The sequence below is a fragment of the Sycon ciliatum genome, chromosome 2 (assembly GCF_964019385.1).
Source record: "Sycon ciliatum chromosome 2, ocSycCili1.1, whole genome shotgun sequence".
Classification (NCBI taxonomy): Eukaryota; Metazoa; Porifera; class Calcarea; order Leucosolenida; family Sycettidae; genus Sycon; species Sycon ciliatum.
In genome coordinates, this window is record NC_088644.1 from 23,326,758 (window position 1) to 23,352,521 (window position 25,764).

The 25,764-nt window shown below is 47.6% G+C and overlaps 1 protein-coding gene across 1 annotated transcript; it reads right to left on the bottom strand.

Moving 5' to 3' along the window:
- Positions 1-750: 750 nt before the first annotated feature.
- On the bottom strand, positions 751-25,373 carry LOC135810799 (uncharacterized). The gene is made up of 5 exons (XM_065324235.1): positions 23,748-25,373; positions 19,659-19,850; positions 16,646-16,804; positions 4,295-4,567; positions 751-2,301 (listed from the first exon to the last, which is right to left on the bottom strand). Exons 1-5 carry the CDS (start codon positions 25,296-25,298, stop codon positions 1,549-1,551), a joined length of 2,928 nt encoding a protein of 975 aa, XP_065180307.1. The 5' UTR covers positions 25,299-25,373; the 3' UTR covers positions 751-1,548.
- Positions 25,374-25,764: the final 391 nt, after the last annotated feature.

The window sequence follows — 25,764 nt, forward strand, 5'->3', positions numbered from 1 at the left end:
GTCAACCAGGGAGTCGTAAAATACCGGTATTTTACGACTCCCTGCAGTCAACCCTAGTACTCTGTATATGAGATTAGCGGCGGATGTCTTGCTAGCAGGGAGAAGTAAAACACCGGTATTTCACTACTCCCTGCTTGCTACTGTTTTGAAAACTGGTGGAAAAAGCGACGTCATACGCCAGATCTCCGGCTCTTGCCCATTCAAACATATGTGATGCAGAGATACAAACTTTTCAACGTCTTAGGCGATGCTTGGTCCCGGGCCGCCAGAATGCTAGTTAAATTTGTTTGGAAAGGACAGACGGCAGAACTAGTAGCAGCCGGAGAAGAAGATACAGTGTGTATCGGTTTTATAGTGTGGTCGTGTAAAAGAATATACTGCTTACAAGAATGACCTCTCATGTTTTCATAATCATAACATGGATTTCAAGTGCACTTTCATTCTTACCGAAGCAATTTTATCGCATAGTAGAATATATCGGTCCTAAGAATGGACTTTGTGTAGCAAAACATGCCAGGTTAATACAAAGCGCATCGCCTGTAGTAATAACATCTGTCCCATGCAGTTCTGATCTGACTAGCGTTGCGTCGTAGTGCTGCATGTTCAACTGTTGTGGTCATGTAACTCATGTTGGATAGCCACATGGTAAGCCTATGGGACTATGACCAGCCGCATGCACAGTAGCACTACGTTGCACGTACGATGATCTTCCTGCCCCTGCGCACATTATGATATTATGTCACACTTGATGTATCGTGTGTAGGAAATATCGGAAATAAGAATAGAAAGTCGTTTTTCAAACACCCAAGCTATAACTGATACCTACTGTACGTTTGATCTAGATTATTTCCATTCAAATGAACAATTTGGCATTCTAGAGTACTGCAGACGCTACCTCCACGACACGTACATACGATAGGCACAGGCCTATCCAGATGCTAGAAGTCTTCCGATGCTTAAAAAGTTGCACTAACTTATTTTAATAAAACAAACCAGCGAATATTTAAAAAAAGTAAAAGTCAAAATAATGGCATTTGACTAACGTATGCATTGCGGTACGCAAACAGCAAGATTAAGAGGCAAGATATTCTACAGCAGGTGTTATTGCGCATGAACAATGCAGCATTGCAAGTCGGTCCTTTCATGTCCTTGGATACAAATTTCCGGTCTCGACTTGTACTATAAAAGGACACAAACTCAAAGCTTATTGAGGCAGAAACTTCCATACGTGTCAAGTCTAAGTATAGTGAAAATCACCTCACCTGATGAATAAAGTGAACATAGATGGCGAAATTGCCAGGTTATGTCTGCAACGGTTCCGAATCAGCAGAGCTACATCAGTGCTTGTGAATTGTCTCCAATGACTTTGATAATGCCATTAAAATGACGGGATGCTGGTAGCAGTGTGCAGTGTACACCTTGTTTGCAATGTTGACAGTTTTCTCCGTGATGAAATAACCGCTCCATTCATCATGTAAATGGAATGAGTTAGAAGTAGCAAGGCTGCTGGCACACCGTCTCAGCTAACTTACTGCAGTTCATATGACCTTACTTTTGTTCTCCTCGATGAGTGAAAATGAGGAGGAGAAAAGCGAGAACTCTGGCAGCCAAACCAATGCCGATCAGCATGAACAAGCAGAAGGCAAAGTTGGTCAGGCTATAGTCCTGGAAGCCAGCATTGTACTGTACGTAAAACGCCATGATTGGATGGTATGCGTTTGCCTCGAGTTCAAACATGGCCTCGGAATACCACTTGCTGTAAGCCATGGTGTACGCAAGTGGTCCGATGTAAGTGTACGTTTGAAGCTTGCAGATGGTTGACGACGATCCACCTGACAGGGCAGCGCACATCAGGGCAATGACGATAGTCCCCATCTTGCTGTTGTCTGGATGGAGGACTACAGAGAGGAAGTACCCAGCACCCAGACAAGCCCAGTAGGTGAACATCAGTACGATGTACATGTCTTGGTAAGATGCTCGAGGTGCTGTAAATAAGTAAAACGGGCCCAAGAAGAAGACGGGATATAAGATGATGATCGGGATGTGTCCGACAGTGATAGACATGAAGTAGGCAAGTCGGTTGATCCCACTGGAGCTCTCTCGCCAAAAGATGGGACGGGTTTCATCCGTACCAAGCGGTCGTAGGGCTGTGATCATGCCGGTGAGACCCAGTGCAAGCCCTGCCATTACATGGGCCACTTGCCATTTGAGCAGGTCAGACCGCATAAACAGGATGCCAAGGACAATTCCACACACAGCTACCAGTGCAAGATCCGTTGCGAATTCCACGCGCGTTCTTAGCTGTGCACGAACACCACAGCAGCAACCACGACAACAACAACAACAACAACAACAACAACAACAACAACAACAACAACAACAACAACAACAACAACAACAACAACAACAACAACAACAACAACAACAACAACAACAACAACAACAACAACAACAACAAGAACAACCATGAGAGTAACACAAAGACAGTGGCAGCACAACCCATCACCACCTACAGCAGCGGCAGTGGCAGCAGCAGCATCACCGCCACCACTACGGCATACTGTATAAGCAGAAATATTCGTCTGGAATTTAGTTTCGTCTTTTTCGTCCAAGGAGCTTTTGGACTAAATTAAATGTAGGACGAATATCGATTTGTCCAGCGTTTCTATACACTCTTATGGACGAAATTTTCAACCGGACGAACTCCTTTTCTTTGGAGTTGGACGAAATTATTGACCGACGAAATTTTCTGCCTCTACAGTACATGTAAGTCAAAGAACATCATTCTCGAAAGTATTCATCACCGAACATCATTTCGCACTTCATCGCCACCGCAAATATATCGCAAACGCAAGTATTAGATTTCTTGGACCGAAAAACGCATATTTTAACAAGAATTCGGTAGAACTAACATATTATCCAGCATCCACGGGCACGGGCATGATATATGGTGCGTTTTGCATATATCAGTCGAACTGCGACTGACCACATGGAGTGGGCTGACAACTGAGGTTTGGCTCACCATACTAGGGAGGTTAAGTCCCACGTAATACGTGTGTACTTTACGTGTGCGTGTATGTACCACGTGATACTTAGTGACCCACGTACAGCCGTTTTCTGATTCACGACATACCGTGTATGGAGGCTCACCCACGTTCCACCAAACGTGGGTGAAAATCAGAATGGAGCGCATTGTGCAAGCTGTGAGGGTGCTCAGCTGAAGAAGTTTCCGAAGCACGAAATCAAAATATTCGATGAGCTTTGAAGCTTCATCTTTGACCAAGTTTGGGCCTTTCGCTGCATACTTTTGTTTGTTCCGTGTGAATAAAAACAACATTGCGAACGTGGGTCCATTGCATGAACTTTACGTGTATCACCCACGTTCCCGTATCCGTTACGTGGGACTAAACCTCCCTACTATGTCCTCCAAACAGGTCCATGGACATAGCCATGCAAAACGCTTTTCACAGCTTTCTTCTTCTGCGGATTTTCGCGCAAATTCATCTTCAGCCTCGGCGTCGCGAGTGAGTGACTGAACAACAACTACAACTTCAAACGAACAACTACAACTACTGCATCAGCATGAGAAGTGCAGCTAGCTGTGCGGACACTTGAACTGTGGCTTCAGGAATATTCCAGTCAGTCGTGGGCTGACATGCGATGAAGAACACTATTCAGACAATTCGCAAACTAAAACTAAAAACTTTGTCCTAACGTTAAAAAGGAGATGAGACCACGCCAGCGAGCTTCCATGGTTTCATGAGGATCCGGGCGTCTTTTTTTCGCAGCCTTTCACATACACCGTGTGAACACACTCTGGATATACCGGTAAGCAGTGTTGTACTGCAATCAGTTATAAGCAGTTTATGCCTCGTGTGAACTGCACCTTAGAGTGGTGTTTCATAAACAATATTATTGGCTCAAAAAGCCAATAAATACTGTTTATAAAATACTCCGTTTTAGGGTAAAGTGCAGTGCTGCATGGAAAAGTGCGGTGGTACTTATTGAGTCAAAGCAAATTTATTTGAATTTGATACTGTTGATGGTGTGGTCACTGATGAGTGTGGGTATTTGTCACTGAAGGTCAAAATATGGAGATATCATCGAAACCCCAGTTATAGATCACGGGGATTAGTGGGGGTTAATATGAGCTGGGTATAATTTTATATATTTCACAATTAGAACTGTCCCTACTCTCATGGTTGGTTGCAAGGATGTCATTCTGTCTGGCCAACTTTACCTGCGAAAAATTTACAACCAATATTTTCAAGGCCCTTTCTAATTCTCAGCTTACCATTATCAGCATGAAACGCCTGAGCATGTAGAGGAATTGCGTGATCATGGTTGGTCGCACAACCGGCTGAAATTTCTCTTTTGGGAATGATGCAGGTGCATTGGGTATTTTCTTCCTTTCTTCCTCCCATAGATCAGCGACTGTCTCTTTTTGAATGCCGTCGTTGGCTTTGGAAGCCTCCTGATCAACACGAGTGTCAACACATTCGAGGTAGTAGTCCGCGGGATTGGTCTGGCCAGTGCATTTGTTATAGCCAATTGAATCAAAGAACGTCTGATGCAAAAGCAAACCATGAAAAATCAAGAAACCATAGTTAGTGCAGCTTCATCGTGACAGCAATTCCCACAGGTAAATAGCAGTGCACCTATTGGTGTCGGGGTCCCAACGCATCCCAACACTCAACAGTATACTATCAGTTATAGTTACATTACATTATATTACTGAAACGGAAAGCCATCTTTGTCTCCAACCAAAGCAACAACTCGCGGAGCAACCAAAGAACTACTAAACTGAAAAGAAGAACCACATGGTTCAAAACCAATACACAAACCCGGCCCGTATCGCGTATGCCAGCGACACATGCATAAAAGCAAGACTTAGTACAGAATGCAGAAAAGTAGCTTGCATGAAAAGTGCGTAGCGTTCACACCTGTATGCTAACCCGCACTACAACTCGCGTACTATACAAGGGACGCCAGCGACACGTGCATAAAAGCAAGTACAGAATGCAGAAAAGTAGCTTGCATGAAAAGTGCGTAGCGTTCACACCTGTATGCTAACCCGCACTACAACTCGCGTACTATACAAGGGACTAGTACTGCGCAGTAGGCACGCATTCAAATAAGCTGTAGACATGCACTGCATAAATCTCCAAGTCCTCGTACAAACTGTGCAGTGCTGCAAAGGTACAAATAAATAAATATCAAACAAATATCAATGTGTAGATCAGCGACATCCTCCCCACCAAAACCTAGTGCAGGTTTTACAAGTCCAACCATTGCCTGTCGCTATACGCTGGGCGAGCAGAGAAGGTAGCGGATCATCCCACTTGCCTTGTTCCTTCCAGGCCTCTTGCAGGAGGATCTTGCCTGTCAATACTGCCGGTGACACCGAGTCGAGCGGATCAAATGTCGCTGCTATGCACTTCAATGGGGTGCGCCTCGTCCATGTCTTCCAGAGTGGCAGTTGACACTGCATCGCTACGTGAGAGGGAGAGTGTGTCGGCTGTCAAACACTAGACGGCGCTGAGGGCATTGCCTGTAGCTGCTGAGGTGCTGTGGCTGTTGCTGCTGCCACTGCTGCTGCCGCTGCCATTGTTGAAATCACTGCTACCATTGCTACTGTCATCATGAAGCAGGGTATGGTGTTTGTTGCCACACTTGCTGCAAGTAACACTACTGGCACAACTTCCCCGGCTGTGCCCTGTCCGCAGGCAACGATAGCAAAGGCCATTGGTTTGCGCATACTCGCGGCGCTGAGCAACAGGCATGCTGTGGAGCGTGTTCTCGTCATCGGCAGTGGACAGCGTGAAGCACTGTGCTGATACACCCTCGCACTCCCAGGCCACAGGCTTCTTGTCAGATACAGATACACCATGGGCCTCCTGATACGCTGTACCCAGCTCCGTGATCTCTTCAAACGTTTTCTCGCCGATCTTGTTTTCCAGCAAGTACGCACGGAGGTCAAGCGAGCATCCCTGGAGCACAAATTGGCGGACGATTGCCATGAACATCTCACTGTTCCCACTGCTCTGCTTCTGGCCCTGCGGCCCTCCAGTTAGCGATGCCCACTCTTGCACCAGTTGCACTACATGGGTTACGTACCGGAAAAACGTGTCCTCCGTCTGCTGATGCAGAGACAAGAGCTCGGACCACGTCTTCTCGGCAGTCTTGCCAAAACTACGTGTCACTTGAACTTTAGCGCTTTCATAAGTTGTGACATGATCCAACACCGGTTCAAGCCTTGTCCCCATCGCAGCCGAACGGAGGGCCAACAACCATGTCGATTTTTCGTAGCCATTTTGCTGAACAACAGCCTCAAATGTTATGAAATAACGCCGGATGTCCTGTTTGTCGGTGTATTTTGGCACGTCCAACTTGTGGGGGCGCTTCTGCGCGTCGTTACTGCCACTACCACTCGCGGCCTGGAGTTTTTCTATCTCCTTCTTACTGTCCAGCTCCTTCTCAGCGATTCGTTCTGCACGGTCTTGTGCTCTCTGGTCCCTATCGGTTGCTTCGGTGAGCTTGCGCTCCACGAAAGAGACCAGTGCCTCGCCAGAATACCCGTAATCCTTGCCAAGCTTTAGGTAACTCGTCTCCAAGTTCATCCATCCAAAAGCCTCAGCGCTTCCACCAGCACCAGGCGATTTCCTTTCGGACTCGGCCATGCTAAGCCAGCACGCTACGATGCACGATTCAAATTTTACTGGGTGGTCGCCAAATATTGGTGTCGGGGTCCCAACGCATCCCAACACTCAACAGTATACTATCAGTTATAGTTACATTACATTATATTACTGAAACGGAAAGCCATCTTTGTCTCCAACCAAAGCAACAACTCGCGGAGCAACCAAAGAACTACTAAACTGAAAAGAAGAACCACATGGTTCAAAACCAATACACAAACCCGGCCCGTATCGCGTATGCCAGCGACACATGCATAAAAGCAAGACTTAGTACAGAATGCAGAAAAGTAGCTTGCATGAAAAGTGCGTAGCGTTCACACCTGTATGCTAACCCGCACTACAACTCGCGTACTATACAAGGGACGCCAGCGACACGTGCATAAAAGCAAGTACAGAATGCAGAAAAGTAGCTTGCATGAAAAGTGCGTAGCGTTCACACCTGTATGCTAACCCGCACTACAACTCGCGTACTATACAAGGGACTAGTACTGCGCAGTAGGCACGCATTCAAATAAGCTGTAGACATGCACTGCATAAATCTCCAAGTCCTCGTACAAACTGTGCAGTGCTGCAAAGGTACAAATAAATAAATATCAAACAAATATCAATGTGTAGATCAGCGACAGCACCGCTGTGCTCTCCGGCCGACCTCAACACGTTGCCACAGCACACCATCAGCAAAACGACACTTCAGTTGGTACTCTGCTCCTTCAGACAGCAGCTGTTTCGATCATCAGGATCTCGTCAGTGAAGGTTGATAATGTAGAATGGCTGACAGTGGTTACATGGGAATGAGCAATAACGAAAACGAAGCCAGAATTTATACTGCCGTTATACTCAATGATGCAGACAGCCAGACTGTTTCGGCCAATGAGGCCTCATCAGTGCAACTCCGAGCTTAAAATAGGATTGAACTGTCAGCCATGGCTACGAGAACCACAGACATTAGGACAGCTCGATGGACTAGTCTGGCTGAGAGTGCTTTTAAACTGCTAGAAGCAGCGGGCAAAGCATAAAGCTAACCAGCGCAAGTGCGTCCTATTGAGAGTGCTCTACAAGATCGAAATCGAGGAGCGAAATACTCAATGATGCAGACAGCCAGACTGTTTCGGCCAATGAGGCCTCATCAGTGCAACTCCGAGCTTAAAATTGGATTGAACTGTGAGCCATGGCTACGGTATAATAATATTACTGCTGACACCCGGTAGAGTGCTCAACCTGAAAGGGAGCGGTCCTACAAGGAGGAAAACTTCCTTCTGCCAGCGGAGAGGGCTCAACATAATAATGTGGAGCACTATTACACACAAAAGGCACAACGGAGGTTTACAGAATTGTCGCAACTCAGAGTTTCTTGCTCAATGCAATCATCAGGCGACTAGTGCCTTTTCTGTGTAGGGCTGTGTTTCCATGAGGCGTTTCAGCCCGGGTTGAGTTCGACCCGGGTCAGATTTCAACCCGCCATGCACACAAAATGAATGGCGCGTTTACATGACGCATTGCGCTTGACCCGGGTTGAAATTTCGCCCGGGGTTGATTTCAACCCTCCCCTTGGGGGGAGGGTTGAAATCAACCCAGGTCAAAGATATCGTACTGTGCGTACCTCGCGCCAGGTTTGAACAGCACTGCACATGCAAATTTTGCGCGAAAGGATTCACGTGACCATACAGGACTCTAGAAGTGGAATTTTGGCGGCATATCAGTATTTGACCCGGGTCAACTGGCTTCATGTAAACGCTTACCTATGTTGTCTATCGTACAGACTTTCAACCCGGGCTGAACTCGACCCGGGTTGAAATTTCTCATGTAAACACAGCCTAATAGCGCTCCATATTATTGTGTTGAGCCCTCTCCGCTGGCAGAAGGAAGTTTTCCTCCTTATCATGAAAATATATTGGCAAGGTACGTTCGGGCCTGGTTTAAATCTGGCTTTGGAAAAGCAATGAAAATTTATTTTTCATTGCCACCAGGTTCGGCCCGGCCCCATTTCCTCTGTGCTGCGCTGATGAGTCCACAAAGGACGAAACAGTTCTGTCCGCAGATTGAGTATAATATATTATTATATAAAGTCAACTTGGCTAATAACGACTGCGGATATAACGACAACTCGCCAATAACGACCGAATTTCCATGCGCAGAGCAAAGTCTCATCTAACTACATACATTTCACTTCCAGTATAGCGACTATCTGAGTAGCGACAATTTCGCGAATCCGCCACGTGCACCGGTGCCCTTCAGGGGGGGGGGGGGGGGTTCCGGGGGCCTCCCCGGGAAATGTTTCAAAAAATGAAGCAAAACCCTGCATTTTGAGCGAAAAAAGGGGGATTCCGGGCACCCAGAAACCCATACGGGCACGCGCCTGCGAATAGCGACATGATTTTAGTGCCCCATAGGTCAAGTTCACTGCTTGAATAACGACTTTCTGGACTGTTGACAGCTATTTCAAGTACCTGTCACTCAAGTACATGATTGTGCATGTACCTGTCATGCATAAATAAGTACCAGAACCCATGGCAGTGGATAAAGGCACACATGCAAGAAGATGCAGCCAAGGGGGGGGGGGGCTTCTTCTTTATTTTATTTATTTTGCTTCAAAATAATGTAGGTTTGCAGCGTACGGCAAACCGTAGTTATCGCAGACAACCGAGCAGCAGGCAAAAGCCACGCGCGTGGCTAGGCGCGTAACAATGGGGGTGTCAGGCATGCAATGGCAGGCAACCGTACTAGTAGAAAGCCCAGGTTGCACCAGGAGCACTAGTACGCCCACAGGCGAGACTACCCCATATTTGCATGAAGGTTGTAGCGCTAGTATTAATGCAAGGATTACGGCAGACAGGGCGCGGGCATGGCGCCCAGTCTCTATATTAGGAAGCAGGTCCTTTCGTGGCACGAAAGGGCTCCAGCCGCGGCGCGCGTACTAAGTCTCAGCCAACGCATAGTAGTATTAGTACTAACCGAGCATGCAAGATAAAACTGCAACAAGGCGGTACGGGGTAAGGACTAGTACAGTGCCAGGCAGAGACAGGCGGTATGGCGGAGAAATGCATATCACGTATGGAAAAGGCGAAGTCCCCGGGGGCTATCGGACCCACGATAACAGACACCACCATGCTTATATGGAAAATAAGGCGTGAGAGCTCACCAGGTAAGGTGGGCCGCGGGCAGGAAGACAGAAAAGAGAGCTAGAGGCCCAGCACGGGCCGTATAAGCGCGTGGCATACGCAAATGGTGTAAGACGTACTCACGAAGGCCACCACGCGAGAATGCGGCAGCATGGCCTGTGTACGAGAGTACGATGCCGGGGCAACGCAGGGCGGACCAAGCTGTGGTGGTGCTACACAGCCTACAGGCACGAGGCACCTCAGCAGTTGGAGGTGGCGATCGCAGTGTCAGCATCAGTTCTGGCAGCTAGCAGCAGCAGATGGGCTTGATTTTTTTTTCAATACTATCAACGAGGAGCAGCAGGCAACCCTCATTTCACAATGGTGATTGCATAATCACATGGCAAAACAACAAAAATGCAACCCCATTCTACAGTGCTATGATGTGTGTTGTGGTCCCATTCGCTTACCCATAAATGGATGACACAATCTATATAATTATCGTTCTATGTACTCTGTACTCTCATGAGTCTATCGATGTACCCGATCCGTTCCTGGATCAGTTACCTATGCATTCCCGTACTGTGTACATATACACATCATGACAGTTTATCTTTATCTTTCCTTCTTCTTGTAAATAAACCTCAGTCGTTGTCTGGAGCTGTTGAGTGGAGTCGTGTGTTTGACGTTGGGACAAACCCAAACGTTACATGGTGTCAGAAGTTTGATTGCAGAAATGTCTTCTGCAAAGTTCCCACTCCCCGGCGCTTTCGACTTCTCAGCGCCAGAAGCATGGCCAACCTGGAAAGCCAGGTTCGAAAGATTTCGCTCCTTGACCAAACTGGGCGAGTCAGACCAGCCACGCCAGGTGGATACGCTTGTTTATTCCATGGGTCCCGAGGCCGACCCGATTTTCGAGTCTTTGAACCTGTCGGCGGAGGACAAGAAGAAAATTGCCCCTGTCCTTTCAGCATTCGACAAGTATTTTCGGCCTGGCGTGAACGTGATCCACCAGAGGACTCTTTTCGAGCACTGCGTGCAGTCCCCAGGGGAAACTGTCGAAACGTATGTCCGCCGACTACGAGCCGCCGCCAAGTACTGCGCATTTGATAAACCTGATGAGAGAATCCGAGACCGACTCGTAGCTCACATGACGAACAGAGAAGTTTCAAAAAAGCTACAGCTCGAGGATCACACCTCACTGGACTTGGAAACAGCCGTGAGTCTTGCTCGGAAAACGGAATCCGTGAATGCTGAAGTCGCCCAGCAATCTTCCTTGGACGGGCATCTCGGCAAGCAAGCTGCTGCAGCTATAACTAGTCGCGCTCGAGGCCATGGACAGCGCTCCTCGCCTGCATCCAGCAAGTCGTCTAGTAAGAAATCGTACCAATCGTCAAGTGGAAACTTTCGCAAGTGCTTGTGGTGTGGTTCTTCAAAGGATCACAAGGCAAACCGCGATGAATGCCCAGCGAAGTCAAAGACGTGCTTGACTTGCCAGAAGACAGGCCACTTCGCGTCAGTTTGTCGTAGCAGTTCCAATGGTTCTGGACGCGCTGCACATGCTGCGTCGACGACAGGACATGACGAAGACCCAGCACACTTTCTGGGAGCAGCCTCGACTCAAAGTAACAGTGCTGACGCACCCTGGACTGTGCAGCTCCATGTGTGTCACGCGGACGTCAATTTCAAGATCGACACAGGCGCAGACCTGAATATCTTGACCCGTGACTGTTTCCACACACTGCCAGAACGACCAGCACTCAGTCCCACCAAGTCTCATGTCACCGGAGCAGATGGCAAGAAGCTTGACATTGATGGCGAATTCAGTACTGAGGCTACCCTGCATGGTGTCTCGTACTCCATCACACTCCTGGTCATTGCCACTGGTGGTGTCAACCTGCTAAGCCGCCAAACCTCGCAGAGAATGGGTCTAGTCCAGCGAGGCCACATAGGTGTGTCAACTGCTAGCCCTGCCCTTGGTTGCATGCTCGGCGACCCAGTGAAGATTGAGCTTCGCCCCGATGCAAAGCCATACAACTGCGTCAACGCACGCCGGGTGCCCATCCATATCCGCCTCAAGGTTCGTCGCGAGCTGGAACGGATGGAAACTGAGGGGGTGATAACGAAGGTAGAACAGCCGACAGACTGGTGTGCGCCGATGGTCCCGGTGTTGAAGCCGAATGGCAATGTCCGAGTGTGTGTCGATCTGAAAAAGCTCAACGCGAGTGTCAAACGGGAGCATTTTCCGTTGCCTACTGTGGACGACACGCTGGCAAAGCTTAATGGGTCAACCATTTTCTCCACACTCGACACCGCATCTGGTTTCTGGCAAATTCCCCTGTCAGAAGAAGCCTCCATGTTCACCACGTTCATCACCCCGTTCGGCCGGTTCAAGTTCGAACGCCTGCCGTTCGGAATCACCAGTGCTCCGGAAATTTTCCAGCGCCGTCTCCAGCAGCTCCTCGGTGACATCCCGAATGTGGCCGTATTCATTGACGACATCATTGTGTATGCTGCGACGATGAGTGAACACGATGCTGCCCTCGAAGCCGTCAAGCAGCGACTCATAGACGCCGGTCTAACGCTCAATCCGGACAAGTGTCGCTTCCGCCGCACGTCACTGAAGTACCTGGGCCACCAGATCAGTGACAAGGGTGTCAACCCAGACCCAGCTAAGCTCGAAGCCATAGAGAAGCTCACAGTGCCTAGCGATGTCGACGAACTCCGTCGTGCACTAGGGTTGATCACCTATCTGTCTAAGTTCCTGCCCGAGCTGTCTACCGTTGCTGCGCCGTTACGCGACCTGCTCTGCAATGACACTGCATGGCAGTGGACTGCTGCGCACACCGAAGCCTTCAACCGCCTGAAGCAACTCGCCGCAGACGCACCATGCCTCTGCTACTATGACCTGGAAGCACCCACTTTGCTGACTGCTGACGCCAGCAGCTACGGTCTAGGTGCTGCTCTTCTCCAGTTCCAGAATGGTGAATGGAAGCCGGTAGCATATGCCTCGCGCACACTATCAGCCGCTGAGAAACGCTACGCCCAGATAGAGAAAGAGCTCCTAGCCACTGTCTGGGGTTGCGAACACTTCCACCAATATCTGTACGGTGGACCGCGTTTCACTGTTCACACCGACCACAAGCCGTTGGTCCCGTTAATCAACAGTCGCGATCTGGACCGTGTGCCACTCCGGTGCCAACGCCTGTTGATACGTCTGATGCGCTACGACGCGCAGGCCGAGTACGTTCCTGGCAAGAACATGGTAGTAGCTGACACTCTGTCCAGAGCCCCCTTGCCTACAGCACCCGTCAAGGAATCGGAGCTTCACGGGGACTCCGAAGCGACAATAGCGGCAGTCCTCGCCTCTCTCTGCAGCCCAGAGAAGGAGCACGCGCTTGTAGAAGCAACCGCCAATGATGTCACGCTACAGAAAGTACAGCACTACACACTCCACGGCTGGCCAGCTCGAGTCCCCGCTGACTTGGAACCGTATCGCAATGAGCGCGCTTCACTGTCTACTCATGGTGGTCTCCTCTACCATGGATTCCGCATCGTGATTCCAGTAGCAGAACGCGCTAGCACCCTAGCCAAGCTACACGATGGTCATCAAGGCATCACTAAGTGTCAAGCCCGCGCAAAGTCGTCTGCATGGTGGCCAGGTATCTCGATGGCAGTTGCTGAGTATGTCCGGAATTGCACCATCTGCTCCAAGCATCGCTACCAACCACCGGAGCCTCTTCAACCAACTGAGTTCCCATCTCTGCCATGGGAGAGGGTAGGCGTAGACCTCTGCCACTACAATGGTCATGACTACCTCGTCGTCGTGGATTATTTCTCTCGGTATATCCACGCATCTCCGGTCCGCAGCACGACATCGCAGTCAATTATCAAGGAACTGCTGAAGTTGTTTGCGATACACGGTGTACCCGAAGTCCTGGTATCGGACAATGGCCCGCAATTCGCCAGTGCCGAGTTCTCAGCCTTCGCAACCGTGATGAAAGTCAGCCACCGTACGAGTAGCCCGAGATATCCGCAGAGCAATGGTGAGGCGGAGCGAGCAGTACAAACCGTCAAGCGTCTTCTCAAGACTAACGACAACCTTGACGATGCCCTTCTCGTCTACCGGTCCACACCATTAGCGAACGGGTTCTCACCAGCAGAACTGCTATTCGGTCGCCGTCTTCGCACCCGTCTTCCGTCTACGAAGGAAGCGCTCCGTCCCGGCTGGCCGGATATCGAAGCACTACGGAAACGTGAGGCAGCCAGCAAGACACGCCAGAGTGCTAGCTATGATGCCGCACATCGAGTACAGCCACTGCCAGTACTAGAGCAAGGTACAAGAGTTTGGATCCCTGACCTAGAGTCAGAAGCAGTTGTCACTGAACGTACCGATGAGCGTTCGTATACCGTAGCCACAGACGACCTCACCGAGTACCGCCGTAACCGTCGCCATATCAAGATACTGCCCGATGTGCAACCGGCGCCGCAGTTGAATGCCAGTGCACCTGAACCTCCATCCGCTGATGTAGAGTTTCAACCTGCCTTGCGCCGATCCACACGTCCTTCCCGGCCGCCGCCGAGACTCGACCTGTGAACACATTGCTCAGTATTATGTGTTTCTGCCCTCTCTTGTTTGTATGTGCAGGACTCTGTATTCTCTGAGTTTTGCGTTTCTCTTCAAACATAAAATGGGAGATGTTGTGGTCCCATTCGCTTACCCATAAATGGATGACACAATCTATATAATTATCGTTCTATGTACTCTGTACTCTCATGAGTCTATCGATGTACCCGATCCGTTCCTGGATCAGTTACCTATGCATTCCCGTACTGTGTACATATACACATCATGACAGTTTATCTTTATCTTTCCTTCTTCTTGTAAATAAACCTCAGTCGTTGTCTGGAGCTGTTGAGTGGAGTCGTGTGTTTGACGTTGGGACAAACCCAAACGTTACAATGTGTGTGTCTCGGGGGGAGGGGCGATAAGTTGGAGTTACCAGCACACCTACATATACATGTGCAGGAGTTGCATTTTGATATAAAGTATATTTTTCGCAGTAAAAGAGTATTTATTTGTAGAGCTTGTGTTGATACAGATTCCTAGGTTCAACCCCCCCCCCCCCCCCCGGGCAGTTAGTTACATTTTTCTCTCCTTGCGTATTTTGTATCTGCATGTTATTACCCTTTCCGGAATCGCTCGTGAGTAATGTATGAGTCGTGTGGCTACCGTATTTCCCCACTTTACCCGTACGACTGTCTGTTGTGAATTGTGATTGGCTGCTAGTATTATTGTTCTAGAATATTCCAGAGCTGTGAACTGTGATTGGTTAATTATGCTACTGTTTCTAGAATTTCGTCGGCGACCGGTTTTTGTAGATTGCTGATTGGTTAATGACCTAAAAACATGGCTGCCGCTCGCCGTGTGTTTTGTCTTCTTGCATTGTTCTTTTCTTGTGCTCTTTCACTTCTTATCTTTACTTGCCGAGTGTGCAACTAATATTCTGTCCTTACGAGTATTCGTAAAACCACAAAGTGAGTGCTTTATTTACAGTAATCATCATACATTGTACATGTCCCTGTAGATGGCTCCAAAAGGCTTACTTTTCTATTTATTTCCCTTGCATATTGACTGTCTTATAGTTCCTTTCAATTGTAATAATTATAGAAATAAAGTACACATTGACATAGAGCATGGAAAGAGCTTCATTTTGATATGCATGTCATACTATACAAAATATGGGTTCACATTGTTGGAAATGCTCATTTCGCTAGAAAGTTCAAGAATCTATTTATTCATTTATTTCTTATTTGTCTGAAGTCACTAACTAACTTACATTACAATTACAGTCTTCTCAGATATTTATTTACCGGTTTTCATTCCGTTTGGCTATTGCAGACGCTCGTTTGTAGTGTGCGTCTCATACTACGTAACTGTTTCTACGTACCGGTAACTTCTTCAGCGGACACAGATACGTGTAACGTGTGCACGTATAACTTGTCCTACATACGCGCGCACCCCTTTGTGTGCGCATGCTGTTCCTTTTTTGCTATGCTCTTGTAAAATGAAATCATTCTTGTTTTCGAGTTATCTGTCGTCCATTGCTTGGACTTCTTTGGAGCGAATAATTATTGAAGGGAAGAGTCAAGATGTATTCCGAGCCTTGTTGGAATAATGAGCATGAGCCTGATGTCAGTGATGAGGATATCAATTTAGTGAATCCTCCAGTTCCCACGGAATTCGTATGTTGAGAGTTTCGTACACACATACATTCAAAGGGGACTTCGGGTATAAGGACACTTCGCAAATAAAGACACTTTTCTGATGCGCCGCCGAGTGTCGTTATTCGCAAAGTTGACTGTATAACCAATGCTATGGACAGCAAGCAGTTATGCCCCTGGGCCATAGTGACTAACATGTGGGGCGAGAGTAGACACACTGGGCAACATGTCCTTTGGTTTTCAAATGGCGAAAAAGCCCCACAATACCGTACGTGCAGAGTGGAGCACTTGCATGGGTTCGGTTGAGCAATGAACGCACAGTCCAGACATGTATGTACGTGTAAACTTGCAGAGAAGACGTGTACATGCCCACATGCACATAGAACTGGTATACAATCAAATCGGCTGGTGCCAGCTGAAACGACTCCTGGGGCTATTTACGACTCGTATGCCAGTTTTTGAGAAGAATTTTAGTAGTTGCGCAATAGTTTTGTATGCTCTTGTGGTGCGCAAACTGTCAAAGTTTGCCCCCCCCCCTCCCCCCCCCCCCCTTGGCCCCATCCCACTCTCACACATGCAGGCACGTGTACACCCACCCACCCACACATGAGTATGGCAACTCACCTTTGCTGTGGGAACGGGGCCTTGGTAAGCAATTCTTCCGCCTGCTTCCATCAGAATGACGTTATCAAATTGTTGAAAGATGTCATACTGAGGCTGATGAATGACCATGACTATAGTCAGTTTACCAACAAGTGCAATCACCTTCAGCAGCTCAATAACCTGCAGAGTGCAGAAGACAACAGATAGTTTTTATCACCACCACCAGCAGCAGGGGCGTCGGAAGGTAATTTAGTGTGGTACGGTCAGCCATGTGAAGTACAATTCACATGTGTGGGAAGGATGGCTGAGCCGAATATTTTGGGAAATTAGAGCCCAAATCAGTGCATTTTTATTGATTCACAGGGTACTTGGGGCAAATAGTGGTACGGTCAATACCGTAGTGACAGGACCGTGTCCGACGCCCCTGACGACCAGCCTTATACTCAGTATTCGTATGATTGTAGAAATAATAGAGAACATCACCAGTTGACCACCACCAGCCTTTGGGTTGGCTCACATATCGCCGGTACGCGCCAGGAGGCACCGGCAGCGAGCCAGCTCCCGGTCAGCCCCCGTGCCAAAAGAGATCACATGCATATGGTCCGAATACTGCTGTAGAACCAAATCTACTACTAAGCATTACAAACTGTACCCAAAATGCTATGACAGCCTGGATTGAAAATTTGAACTTCAATTCTATTGTTTCTTTAGTAGGTAATGGGACAGTGTAAGGCTCTATCCGTGATGGTCACTTGGTGATGCCTTTTACTGCAGAGTAAGCGATGGAGTCGAAATTATGCATGCAACGAGAAGAATGGATTGGTATGCTGACATTATTTCACACCTTTGAAGCAACTAAAAGAGTGGTGAATAGACCTAATGTTTAGCGTCAATTTAGGAAATTATAGGACGAGCCTTGGTTTGAAATGTTGAAAAGGTCTGTGTCCCGGCACCGGCGATCACTGGCGTGCACGGTTCACATACCACTTTTGATCAAAATTGTAGGTGATCGGTGCCGAGGCAGATCGCAAGAGCTGGGCATTGCCCAACGTCTACAGCCCCCACCACACATGATTTATCAGGCGAATTTGGAGCGCATTGTAATTAGGGCTAAAACGATCGTTCAATAACTCCTAACGATCAACCAATTTTAATATCATTAACGATCAATTTATTGGTTTTCTCGATTCTTGTTGGCTCTACCCGTGTACCTCGAACACCCGTTTAGGAAGAAATTCCATGATACCTTTGGTACGTTAGCACTGGACTGTTGACATCTGAACCTTGTCATCACCCTCTGGCAACTGCTCTTATCTCCGACCTCTCCCAGAAATGAGGCAAAAAGACAAAGTCTTCTCTCCCGTTCTCTTTCAAAGCCACACATCAATTTTATTGTGCTTGAAAGTACACAAGTGTACTCGTATTCACTATCAAATGGAGTGCAACGGTTAGAATGCTGTCACTGATATGCATGCATAAAAATCGTTAGCACTCGTTTTGAACACTAACGATCATCGATTGCACTCTTAACGATCGATATCGGTGAGTTATCGGTATAATTGTTTCAGCCCTAGTTGCAATAATTCACATTATGCACAATCCACCAGGAGAGGTTGCGAAAGGCACTCCCGGCCCGGCGCTATGTGACCCAAACCCTTACAGTGCTCATTGTGGAGACAGTGCATAGGTACACAGTAGAAGAAGAGTACTGTGGAACGGATCATTTCAGCGGGTACATTTTTTTTGCATTTATGGATCAGGACCATTCTGCGAAGCAATAATTATTTTAGCGATCTGAGTTCAGCGAAAAAAACACACATTTTGCTAAAATGGCTAAAATATCACCAGCCTCGCTAAAATCACCCGCTTTACAATAGTCTATACATTAGACTTGTAATGTCAAAAAGCGATGTAGGGTGTCTGGCACAGCAAGGGTCCACAGGCTTAAAAACATTAAAGTGTCCATGTGTGTGTGTGTGTGTGTGTGTGTGTGTGTGTGTGTGTGTGTGTGTGTGTGTGTGTGTGTGTGCATGTGTGTGTGTGTGCGCGTGTGCATGTGTGTGTGTGTGTGTGTGTGTGTGTGTGTGTGTGTGTGTGTGTGCATGTGTGTGTGTGTGTGTGCGCGTGTGCATGTGTGTTCGAGCCGACGGGCTGTGTTTCTCGGTGCAGCAGCATGCCCTCATGCACGATGACATTGCCAGATTGTTCAGTAGCACACTCCTTCGTCTTATATAATCAATCTTGAGCTTGAGCACCGGGCAATTTTGCAAAATAGGGTATAAGGTTATGTTTCAAAGAAGCAGATCCACTCACTGTCCTGAAGTATTTTCGTTTCACTGAACCATAACCATATTATATTTGGAGTACAGTAACTCTTTATGTACAGTAACTCTTTATGTACAGTAACTCTTTATGTACAGTAACTCTTTATGTACAGTAACTCTTTATGTACAGTAACTGTTGTTCTTTGCAATAATAACTCTTTAGTACAGTAAAACCTGTCAAGGCGACCACTCGGATAAGGCGACCACCTGTTCAAGGAGATCACTGAAGCCAGGATCAAGCAGGCGCGTACGCCGGTGCCCTTCAAAGGGGGTTCCGGGAGGTCCCCCCAGGAAAAATTTCAAAAATGAAGCAAAATCCTGCATTTTGAGCAAAAAAGGGGGGTTCCGGGCACCCAGGAACCCATACGGGGCACGCGCCTGTCAAGGGATGCTATTTCCAGTCAAATGACCCTGGATAGGGAGACCACCTGGTAACAGAGACCACATTTTGAAGGTCCCTTGAGCGGTCGTCTTAGACAGGTTTCACTGTGTGTGATAAAAAAAGTCATGAAGCATTTTTTCCCACAGGAAGAAGGACAGACATGGAGCTCTCTTTATCGTCTGGAAAATGGCGGTCAGCACACAAATGTTCGGCGTTTGTTGACCGTAATTCTAGGAGATCCCAGTTTTCAACTCCTTGAAATTTCCTTTTTTTTTAATAAACTTGTCTCAACAATGACAAGGTAAAGCTGACCATGTAATAGACATACATTCTTGCTGGTTACGCTGTCCAGTCCGCTAGTTGGCTCATCAAGGAAGAGAATGCTAGGTTCAGCAACTAACTCCATTCCAATGTTGACACGCTTCCGCTGGCCGCCGGAAATCTTTTTAGCGGAGAATTGGGAGCCGATGATGGAGTGCCGAATCATGTGCAAACTCAGGAGGTGCTCAATATTCCTTACCTACAACCGACAGCAGCAAACACAGCAGTAAAGGATGTGGACAAACAGATGAGTGGGGGTTAGTGCGACAACTGTGTGTGTGTGTGAAGAAGAAAAAAATGGAAAAATGAAAAATAGGCATTCACTGGCCAGAAAAAATCACTTCAAAACAGCTGTGTGGTGGATACCAGGCTAAAAATAGTGGCGGTCAATTCATCAGCCTTGCAAGCTGTTGAATGGTGTAATCCCAGCACAAGTTGCTATGTCTAACATAGCTGTTCGCTATCATTGCTTCCGCGATGGGCATATCTGAGGTCTGAGGTGTGTGTGTGTGTGTGTGTGTGTGTGTGTGTGGACATTGTGGTGCGGGCGTATTATTGCAATAGTGTGAGTGATACAACATTTCCTACTGTTTGCATAGCAGACGGTCACGCCAATTTGTTTAAATAGAATGATACTCTAAGTGGGCGAGTGGTTTCAAACGTGAGGTTGTGGGTTGGATCCCCCCCCCCCCCCCCATGAGACCCATCTAGGATTGGGTATGTACCTGACCTCGGCTGGGGAGACTTGGGAGAGGAGACGAGCACTGCCCTCACTATGTTGAGCTCATTGAAACAGGATGTCTCTAACATCTCCCTTATTCTTCGTGTTCCGACGTTGCATTCACAATATCTACAGTTCACTCCTCTCTGACATGTTCTCCCTTCGCCGTGACTGCGCTCACGCAGATAGAGTCACCCGTGGCCAAGTCAATAATTCCCTTTTCTTTACCCATTGTGCAGACTCAAGCTGGAAACAAATCTATTTTAGGATGGCGGCAATAAACAGAATCAGCTGAAGCGTCATGTTACGAAGGTTTTATTGCGAGAGAGACAGAATTCTGTCACTAGTGTTGCTTCATACTTGAATTTTGTCCCCTTGGAGTGTTTGATTGTTATCTTTCACGCACATGGTATCTTGTAAGAATACCTTGTGATACTTTTTTGGTATTGTTTAGGTGTTACTTGGTGCACCTAGTTACAATTGGTGCTTATCTTCACACTTGTCTTAGGAAGAAAATACATATATTTGAAGCATGCCACAATCACAAAACACTATGTACATGATAATTTCAGGGCTCACCACGACCATACAAAATTCAAAAAGCATCGACCACCATTTTGAAAAATGGCGATTGCCGCACAGGCCAGCGTTGGCGCAGTCATAGCGGCTACGCACCCGAGTTCATGCTAATCAATGTACAGCGCTGTACAGTCGAGTTGTAAAATACCAGTATTTTACAACTCCCTGGTCTAGTCTGTACAGCAAAGGGTCAGTGCCAAAGAGAATCTTGTTGTTTGATGCCAGGAAAGACACGAGGAGAAGACGTCCTTTCTCCAAGCAATCTGGGTCATTTCTCTCAATCTGCTTGTGCATGTCGACCAAGACATGTCCGTGATATACTGGTGAACTGGAGTCCTGGCATCTAGCTAACCAATGTTGTCAGTAGAACCGTCAGCGTTTCCTGATCACGGGTCGGCGCACTCTTTTTTGTTTGACCTCGCAGCTATCACCCTGCGAGTGTGGAGTTTCCTGGCCACAAATGAATTCCTTAGTCATGACCATGATGACAAGTGACTGGTATGATTCCTGACTGGCCTGAGTCCTTAGCTTGAGTCAACACGAAGGTAAATTCTTCACTTGGAACGCTTGCTGTCTCCTCGGCCCTTTCTTGTTGCACTTGCAGATATGTGCACGGCTGCCAGGTTTTGTTGGTGCACGCGAGTGCGCACGGCCGACCTCGATGTCTTCAAAAAAGTAAAACAGCGGTTCTACTTGGCCGATTCTCACCGTCGATAGCTCATTTTCTCGGTCTTGGAATTCTCTATTGCTTTACTGTCCCCGACTTCTATTTTTCTCTTCATTCACGTGTTTGCACGTCTTCGAGTTTGAGTGATTTCACCATCCGATCTCAGCCAAACGAAGGCCAAATCGAAAAATTCAAGATGGTAACCCTCCAAGGACATACCTTCTGAACACGAATCCACAATGGCCTAATGTTTAAAGCCAAAGAGTACAGCCAGGTTCAGCTCAGAAAACACCCCACAATTGCAAGAAACGTGCCGTTTGCCGTGTGCTGATTGGTCAAATCCAAATGACCGTTATTGACGCTTTGTACGGTCGTGGTGAGCCCTGAATTTACATGTCAGTGAACAACTTTGCCGAAAATTCAAGCACGTTACACGTCCTCCTCGCCACTATCGTCGCTGGAGGAAGAGCTCAAAACGTTCGATCCGGACAGCTGCTGCATGTTTCATAGCTTGTTTCACTTGTCCTACGGTCTCGAATCACGCTCAAAGGCAGTGCATGCCTGTCACCTTGCCGCTCAGAAGCTGAATGAGACTACCCACGTGTTGGCTGTAAGTTTTATCCCCGTTCGTCGCAATAATGCGACTTTGTTTGAGACAAAAAGGCAGTGCCACATCAGTGTCCTTTTTTCAAATTGCCTCTTGCACTTGTTGTACTTGCTAATCCACACCCAGCCACGCGAGCCGCTGGGACTTGTACATGCAGTGCAGTGCTAGCTTCCGCTTGATGTAGCACCTGTGTGTACTGCACCTAAGTCCTCGCGCCTTGCACCCGTCTTTTCGGCTAGTTTCCTGAAAGTCCTTTGCCCGAGAGTTGGTGCTTATTTTGATTCGCTCCTTGGCCCGGTCCTCTGTGAGCTTCAGAGTGTGTCTGCCAGATTGGTCTCACTTTCTGGAGATGTCGACATGAGGTGCAGTTTATTCGTCAGCGATTTGCTGGTGACAACTCTTCACTAGGCGCTGTACTTTGCGAGCACTGACATTCAAGCTCGCAAAGCGCTTTTTCAACTTTTCTATACCTCCCCGCGGTAAACCATCCTTGCCACCAGACAGCTGGAAGTAGGCAGAAACTGTATTCTCCATCGCTCTGAAATGCGAACATCCCGACCTATTTTACGGACTCGAGCGGAGGTTGCAGTGTTTTCTTGCGTGTTCATCAGTGGCAGCTCCAATTAAAAGACTCAAACGAACCGATCACAACTCCTGTGGTGGTTTGTGCTGCCATGTTGTCGGATGTAATGGTCAATGGTTATGTTCGGAAGGTGAATTGGTGGTTCCATGCTGTATGACACAGGCACAACACCTAAAAATCAAGTGCAAAGACAAGCGGCAATTTTAACTTGGCGGACCAAGTATTTATCACTGTTGATCCTTTACAATAGTCTGTGTTGCAATTTGTTAATTAGCACAACGATGCTTCCTGATGAGCGTTGTGCGAAAGCCAGTTCTATGCACTTTTATACATTTCATCGTTCCTATTATTGTTCTTCACATTACAAGTACATTTCCATCACAGTTATTTCTTGGTCCATCACCACTTTCTCACTTTCTCTAGAATTTGTTCATGACATCTCAATAAAACCTTCGTAAAAATTAATGATGCTTCAGCTGATTTTGTTTATTGCCATCCTTAAACTGTTATCACCTCGCCGCCTGTACAACTCTATTTCATGCCTTTTTTGTTGTTCAAGAATTGTGAAATTTGAAACTCGGATGTTGAGCCAATAATAAAATTAATGGAGAAAGGAAAGGAACATAATTATGGATACAAGCTGAAAGTAACTGTCCACCACTGTAACTAGATACTAGATACTTTCTCAGTGACAGTCAGAAAGTGCAACAACTTGGCACAAAACTAACAGAGTGCTGAGACATTCAAAGACCTGACACAGATCTCCTTCTCCTCTTCTCTGTCTTCGAATGTCTCAGCACTCTGTCAGTTTTGTGCCTAGTTGTTGCACTTTCCGACTGTATAAAGTATCTAGTATCTAGTTACAGTGGTGGACAGTTACTCTCAACTCGTCACATGATCCAATTGTGAAATTATTATTATCTTCACCTTCAAACTTACCTTCTCCGCAATCTTATCGTAAGCCATTTGGCGTGATGAGCGCAGCAAAGCCTGGTACATGAGTACTTCGTGAACAGTCAGGTTAGTATGCATTGTATCATCCTGAGGAACGAAACCCAACACATTGCGATACTCCTCAACACCACTCACTTCCTCACCATTGATACGCAGTACACCAGTGCGCTCCGCATAGTACGCCTTGCCACACAAGCAGTTCAGAAAGGATGTCTTGCCAGTGCCCGAGTTGCCCATGATAGCCGTCAGCTCAGCTGGCTTGATGCTGCCACTCACATTGTTGACAATTGTCTTCTTGTTGCTATGGAGAGTGAGCTTGAGATTTTCAAACCCAATATGTATGGTGTAATCTTTCGGCTTGACCAAGTCCTTAAAGGCAGCAAGCTTGTTCCGGACGCCTTCAACCAGTCCCAAGTCGGTGTTTGCTCTCTTCCTCATAGGTTTCTGGCTAAAGACATTCAGCATCTGTGGTGAGAGGGGCATGCCTCTTTCAACATGTGGTGTGAGTAGCTTGGTTCTATCAGGCCGTGGTGAGAGGGACCTGCTTCTTTTAGCCTGTGGTGAGAGGTGCTGGGACCTTCCACGATGTGGTTTGTTCAGCACGTGATGAACCTGTTGGGGAAACAGTGGAACCCATTGTGAAGAAGGGGGTGCCATCTCCGCATCTTGCAGGTCTGAGCTTTGGCTTCCAGGATTTCCTAGGACACTAGCTGCCGGCGTGAGACTGGCCATATGGACTGCAACCATGGCCTGCGGAATATGAAAGGCTGGCAACGGCTTCATTTCCTCCTCTACATTCGCCTGGCTGCCAAACTTTTCGTTCAACTTCTTATACACCGGGACGGCGATGAGACTAATACATGCCCAGACTACACATAGCACAACTCCAAACAAGTTGAACGCGGGTGCAGTTGATCCAGCTTTACAGAAAGCCAATGATGGGCACTTCTCGGGTTTGTGCGACCCTTCTCGGCAGTAGTGAGACTTTGGACAGAGGATCTTCTCGCCTCCACCAGGACAGTAATACCCCTCTTGACATGGCTGATCAGTTGTTGCACCACCACAACCTATGCTGTAATTGGAACCTGTGTTTGGGATCCGCCTCTCGGATCCAACGTACGGTTCACAACAGCCACCTGGATTCTGCACACTACACCGTTCACTTGCAGTCTCTACGGTCGTGTTGTATTGCTTGCAGTAGGCACCTGGGGAGCACTTGATCAGGCACAGTTTGTTCATGGGACAGAAGAACCCATTCGGACAGGCCCTAGCCTCCGGACCAACTGCATAGTAACCTCCCTGACACGCTGGGTGTTGCCACGGCCCAGGGACGCAGGCAGTATTGTTGCTATGTGCTTCTCGTATGGTCCGGCAGCAGAAACCTGAGTACGGCGAGCCTCTGCAATCGATGTCCACCGGGACAAGAGGCACGTCTCCATACTCCACACAGATGGATGAGCAACGAGTGGATAGCACTAGCAGTAAGAGCAGCGCAAAGCCCAGCCTACTGGCCCTGAAATTAGATGGCGTTGACATGCTAGTACATGTAGCAACAGTACATAATGAACTTTAGGTAGTATTATACTTCTCACAACCACCCCCAGAAAGCCTGGCTGCTTCTGGTCAGTTTGATTTGAAGCTGAGCTACAATTTGTAGTCTATGCTTTCATAGCACGCTGTTTTCCGCCTACAGACGTAGACAGTGTTCCCCCTGGCCCTACGCGCTTGGATTCTTTTTGAGGACCAGGCCGGCTGCATTGTTCGCGGTGCGTTTATATTTGGACAAAGCTCTCGGAGACGTGCCGTTATTGTATACTACAAGTAGACAGACTGTACTGCGCTTTTACATAGGGAGTCGTCAAATACTGGTATTTGACGACTCCCTGCTATATATCGAGTTCAATTTTTGTCAAAATGCGATCGGGCGGGACTGATCTTGACTTATACTGACTTATAGACCGCTTTTAGCTGCAATGATTCTACGAGTGGCCGGATCGGGTAC